Source organism: Rhinichthys klamathensis, unplaced genomic scaffold, assembly GCF_029890125.1.
Source record: "Rhinichthys klamathensis goyatoka isolate OS25496 unplaced genomic scaffold, OSU_Roscu_1.1 h1tg000111l_1, whole genome shotgun sequence".
NCBI classification, from domain to species: domain Eukaryota; kingdom Metazoa; phylum Chordata; class Actinopteri; order Cypriniformes; family Leuciscidae; genus Rhinichthys; species Rhinichthys klamathensis.
The window spans coordinates 1,818,662-1,824,876 of NW_026606649.1; the positions used below are offsets into that span (position 1 = coordinate 1,818,662).

Here is a 6,215-nt window from a genome sequence, read left to right on the forward strand (position 1 = left end):
AAAAAGTTATATAAGTTTGAGTTTATGAAATTGTGTAATGTAAAAATATAATGATTAATATTTTATATAAAATATATATATTACAAAATATATTTTACTCTAAAACTGCAAGAAAATTAAAGTCAAATATCTGAACAAGTTGTATTCCAAATTTTAGGTTGATATCTCAAAAAATGAGCTTTCAGTAAGATTTTATTCGGGCGCAGTACCCAACTTTTTCACTAGGTGAACACTAGACTCCATTACTGCCCATATAAGGGCGCCTCCATTTTCATATGTTTTGAGTGATCTGAACCATGTATTTCCATAATTTTCATACAATTTATGAAGTAGACATCCTATTCAGAAGTAGTATGGGTGGTTTGGCAGTATTTGATTTGAATTAAACCTCTAATAAATGCATAAAGACTACGTTATAGCGTTATAGCTCGCAGCCGCATTACAAATCGAGAATCCATAAATTTTTCTTTATATTTAAAACATTTTCAGACCTTTTTTTCTCATAAAATGGAATTGGTGTTATCTTTTGAACTCATGGCATGAAAACAAACTGAGGTTTCTACCAATCTTTCATGATTTTTCATGTTTATTGTTATTTCAAAATAAAGGCCTAAGTACTCCTAATGAATATGAAATATTCTTGTTGCAAATTGATAAATTTCTGCTCCTCTGTAATATATTTTAGATAACAGCCACCAAATATGAAAACTAGAGATTTTAAGCTTTCAAATGATATATAGTTTGGCAATATTACTTTAGGTTTTTACTAAGATATTATTGTTTTAAACATGCAATGGCAAATGGGCCCGCCGGCCCGCCCCACTGTATGTCTATGTGGTGTTTTTTTAATATGTTTTAAGATAAACCATGTGCAAATTCATAAGTCAACACCATTGCTGAGTATTTTCTCCTTTAAACTGCAGTGAACCAAAGTCTCAAAAATGCGGTTTGAAATCGCTGCTGTTTCTTACGTCACAAACTACCTTGTAACCAATCATGTCAATATGTGGGTGGGCTTTAGCATATCATTAACTGCTGCAAAGCATGGGAGTCTCAAGAGAAGCCAGATTATCCTGGTATATTTTTCTGCTGATATGAAAATTCAGGTACATTTGGCAATATAGCTGATGAATTATGTATATGATGTATTTTACTATGTTTTGATGAACTATATGCCTTTCTCCATTGATGTTCTTAGTTGTTCAAAATGTTTCTCTAAGGAAACTGATTTTTCGAAGGCAGCTGTCTGACTCTGAGGTGGCGAATGGGAACATGGTTTGTGTAACATTAGCAACACATTATTAGCTGTTTGATAACGTAGTCAAGCAAAAAGGCTAATCATATTAATTACTGTTGTTTCCGACGTTGTAAAGAGCAATACATAAAACGCATCACCATTCTGATACATCGATTTGTTTACGAGCCTGTATAATTCCACTTCTACTTCTGAATCAGTTTCTGGTTCAAACACACAGTATATGGCTGGATTAAACCAGTGTTTCCACTTGCCATTGTGCAGCGTTTACCTAAAGACTATAGATATAGAAAGGGTATTACCTCAGTAAAGTCGACTGAATCTCTGTGCTGGTGTGAGTGAGTGGAGGTGGAGCTATTTTGCATATTCATGAATCCGCGTATACTAAATAAAGTAAGGGTTTAGACTTAACTATGCAAATCATCAAATATGTACACCACTTGACACTTAATTTACGCCTCTCTTTATTTAAACATGACATTTTTCTCATGTCTTTGCAATTGCATTGCCTCTCCTATTTAGTTCTTTTGTACCACAACCATTAAAGTATTCCAACAGTAAGTGATCATTATTTTTCTATGAAACCTGTAAATTGTATTCACTGGATATAACAGTATAGTGATAATAACACTCCAATTATTTCATTATAATAAATATCACACTTAAGCCACTTTTCCACCATCGGGCCGGAATTTCTCGGCCCGGAATTCTCAGCATGGTTGGCTAACGCATATCAACACAAATTAATAAAAGTAAAATAAATATCTGATCATCCTCCATAACATGGCTGCTATTTACATCTCATATCGTCTTTAAACTCTTGCGTTATCAAGACAACGACTGATGCATTTGTATTACATTTCAAAGAGCTCCGTTATCAGCCCCACAGTGGAAAGTGAAACCATATCCGTACTGCCTGGGCCATATTGGCACAGAATGGATTACAAAGAGAACGGTTTGGTGTCTCTGTCAATACTCCATCCTCTATCTCTGTTTGAATGAGAGCTGTAATAAAAATACCAGTTATAACATTTGTACACATAAACATTCGTTAAAACATTTGTGAAACATCAGTAATTTTATGAGAGTATCAATCCTCTTTATACAATATCAGTATCACAAATATCCATACTTATTTCACACTTACAGCTGTGTGTCTAATCACTGAGACAAGAACGTTACTGACAGAATCAAAAACAGGTAGTCAGACGGAGCTTGCAACGCTTGAGTGTCCTTAACTTGGCTATTGTACATTGTGCCCATCGGCTCTCCAAACAGTAGGATGCCCAGGTGAGCACGGCTGGGTACATGTAGACCATATATTAATTTGTGTTGATATGTGTTAGACTCTCTGTGGTCACAAAAAATCCCAGGATGTCTTTCGAAAGAGTAGGGGTGTAACCCCGGCATCCTGGCCAAATTTGCCCAGTGGCCTCTGTCCATCATGGCCTCCTAATCATCCCCATATATATATACCAATTGGCTTCATCACTATGTCTCCTCTCCACCAGTAAGCTGGTGTGTGGTGGGCGTTCTGGCGCAATATGGCTGCCGTCGCATCATCCAGGTGGATGCTGCACATTGGTGGTGGTTGAGGAGATCCCCCCTTCTATGTAAAGCACTTTGAGTGCCAAGAAAAGCGCTATATAAATGTAATGAATTATTATTATTATTATCAGTCAGCTGCTTTCTCTTGCATTGTGGTCATGTTAAGTGGTGCATGGATATAGCGTGATCCTATACTCTAACGTTAGCCAAAGTATGTGGGAAAGAGACATTAGCATATCTACTTTAGTAATTGAAAAAATATATTAATCACAGATATTAACACAGCCTTTTAAATTGACAACCTTAATTTATCAGTAGAAGTGTATGTCGTTTTACAAAGTGCTTAAAAAACTAAAACATTTGTTTACTTCTTATTTCCATTAGGAAAGAAGTGCACCTACGGTCACAAGTGTAAGTTCTACCATCCAGGGCGTGGTACACAACCACAGCGAGCTGTGGCAGATGAGCTCCGGGCCAGTGCCAAGAGCTCCACAGTTAAAAGTCTGGGAGAGACATGTCTAGAGAAGAGTCACAGTGTGCCTGAAGGTTCCTGTAATGACAAAGCCGCTGACAGTAGACAATCTCATCCAAAGAGGCAATCTGACCCCAATATCCGTGCCCTCTCTTACAGTGATGTGGAGGATAAGCTGTGTTCAAAAACCAAAGCAGACCTGTATAAGAGCAACCTAGCTCTGCCTCCAGCTCAAGGAGGTCCTCCTTTATCTCATGGGCATAGCCAAGACTTAAAGGATCACATTATTTGTTTGTTGAATAATCAGGAAGGTCCATCGTTGTCTCATGCAGAGCCCCACAAAACCTGTGAGTCTCCAGAACTGTATTACTCCATGGTTAGGGCATATTCTGGCCTAAGCCTGCCCTCTCAGAGGAGTCCAGAGCGTCACTTCTTGTTCGATGCTGACCCACGAACCAGCTCAGTGGCATCAGACTGCAGCAGCGATGGCAGCATGAGCTCAGATTCTTATGGCATGGCAACCCACACCGAGCTTTCTTGCATGAGCTCTCCTGATTTGTTACTGGATGAAGGTATGAAGTGTCATCACCACTATCATCATCGTAGAAATTACCAGTTACTCCCTGTTATTCCTCGAGGGTGCATTCTCTCCCCTGCTACATCTAACCACCCTGGATTCCACCACAGCATACTTAGTGTTCATAGCTTTGCTCTAGAAGATCAGCAAGACCCACACTTCCAGCACTCCTGCATGTCTCCACAACTCCAGCATCAAGTGGTAGGTGCTCGCTCAGGCTGTCCTCAAGACTACCCTCCTCTCTGCCAGGGGAACACTCACTCCCAGAACTCTCCACTGGGCTGTGGCCTTACCTCAACACGTGTGGAAAGTGTGTCAGACTCTAGACTTTATGAGCACTCTCCATTACTGCCTAGAAAACCCTACTTATCCCAAGAACGAAAGACCAGTTGGGATCCATATTACAGACAACACCCACAACCATGCTACGAGCCCTTGAGCTTCCAGGAAATTTCAAAGAACCGTGAACAGATGTGGCGGATGCCATGGGACTTTCGCTCCACTCCACCCCCACATTCGTCCCATCTGCCCCACATTTCATCACACCAGCACCAGGAGCCACTCGCCTCGAGTCGTTACCAGGAAGTACGAGAGAAAGTATTTACCAACCTGTGCAACATTTTCCCCACTGAGCTAGTCCAATTGGTCATGGGGTGGTACCCTCATGTGACTGACGCCCAGCAGTTGGCAGCAGCCATCTTGGCAGAAAAGAATCATGCTGAATACTAAGTGCTGATGTGTTAAAAGGATACTGCATCCAAAAATGAAAATTCTATGTTACAGTGTGTTTAATAGGAGTAAATTATGTGAGAATATACATTTTTGAGTGGAGTATCCTTAAACTGTGACTTTCTTTGCCAGCTTCTTGCACCCAAATGAAATTGAGGTAGCTGGAGTGAATGATCAAATCTATTTAATGTTAACCATTGCATTAAAAGTACCATGTTAAATATTTACTTTTGATGGGCTGACCTATGGGAATACAACTTTAAAAGTAATTTGTCTACCAGAGGTGTGAATGTTGTGAAGCATGTGATATTTATTTTCTGAAATATTTTACTTTGTTAATGATTGTGTTCAGGCGAGCATGTAATGAATCACAAGGCACTTTCTATTGCTGTTTATCAAAATGCAGTTTGGTAACTTACAGCAATCAAACAAGAGGAGATGGAATGTCAGAGTATTTGTAGGTGTAGATGGTCTACAATGGAATATATTAGGACAACTTTTTGAAACAATGTATATTGTTAAAAGTGCTATACAAATAAATTAGACAAAAATAGATTTTTGAAGCATTACATTGCATTCAACAGATCAAGACATCAGTTAAATTAAATCCATGGGACTCTGTTTTCTAGAATGTCCATTATGACAAGAATATCTTTGGCAAGACAAAATAGTTTTACATATCTGCTCATATTATTTCTGGAAGATAATTACCTGTCAAATTTAGAGGTTATATAATGAAAATAGCTTTATTTATTTACATTTTCTTTGCAGGTGATGGGTTCAGAATTGTAGCCATAATTCTGCAGTTCTTTGCCTTTTCCTACTCTTTCTGATGTAATGCCAACTCTCACTTGAATTTGTCTTTGTCTTTTTTTATTCTTCTTCTTGTTACTTTTTAATCACTTTTTTCCGTAATCTAGTTATATTTAAATTTGTAATGGTTCTTTATATGCAAAAGTGGCTTGTCCAGCAAAGTAACTGTTTGTATTGCCAATTTTATTATTATTTATTAATTGCTTTGTGATGTTTTATTATTTTACAGATAGAAAAGCTTAATCAGGAATGTGTGAGGGTGTGCTTGCTTGTAATTTGGGAAGTGGGCTAGGGTATTATATAGTTCTGTCAGTGTTGTAATAGGATAAATGGTCTGAATATAGCTGAATATATGTGTAAAGTAGTAAAGACAGGTGCCTCAAGCTTATGTCAATGAGGAACATTTATGGCTTAGCTTATGGGTGCATGTTACTGTAAGCCAGTTGTATCCTGCTCTTACTGAAAGCAACTGAGGTTAAGACCTGATTGGGTGCAGATTCCCTTTTTAAAGCTGCAGTCCGGCGTTTTTCCTCTTTGTCGCCATCTCTGTTCGAAATCTGCAATTGCAGTCATTCGCGGAATTATCAACTTTACTGTTGTACTGAACACTGGCTGGTTATGTATTTTCTCAAATATGTATTTTGGATAATTTTTAACCCCAAAGAAGCTACGGACTGCAGCTTTAAATTATGTTTTCCTTATCAGGCATGAATTATTTTAGAATTGTTTACATTTGTATGTGACCCATGGTAGCCAGAGAATACCTGTCCTTGCTGATACAAATTGTATCTTTTTAACTTAAAACCAGAGATGTTTATATA

The 6,215-nt window shown here is 38.1% G+C and overlaps 1 protein-coding gene across 1 annotated transcript in view; it reads left to right on the forward strand.

Annotated features, from left to right (window-relative positions):
• The window catches only part of LOC130087732 (probable ribonuclease ZC3H12C), a 45,600-nt gene extending 40,979 nt beyond the window's left edge, over positions 1-4,621 (forward strand). Inside the window, exon 6 of the mRNA XM_056254216.1 lies at positions 3,188-4,621. Coding sequence (XP_056110191.1) covers positions 3,188-4,581 — 1,394 coding nt within the window. The 3' untranslated portion in view covers positions 4,582-4,621. The remainder of the gene's footprint in view (positions 1-3,187) is intronic.
• The last annotated feature ends 1,594 nt before the right edge of the window (positions 4,622-6,215 follow it).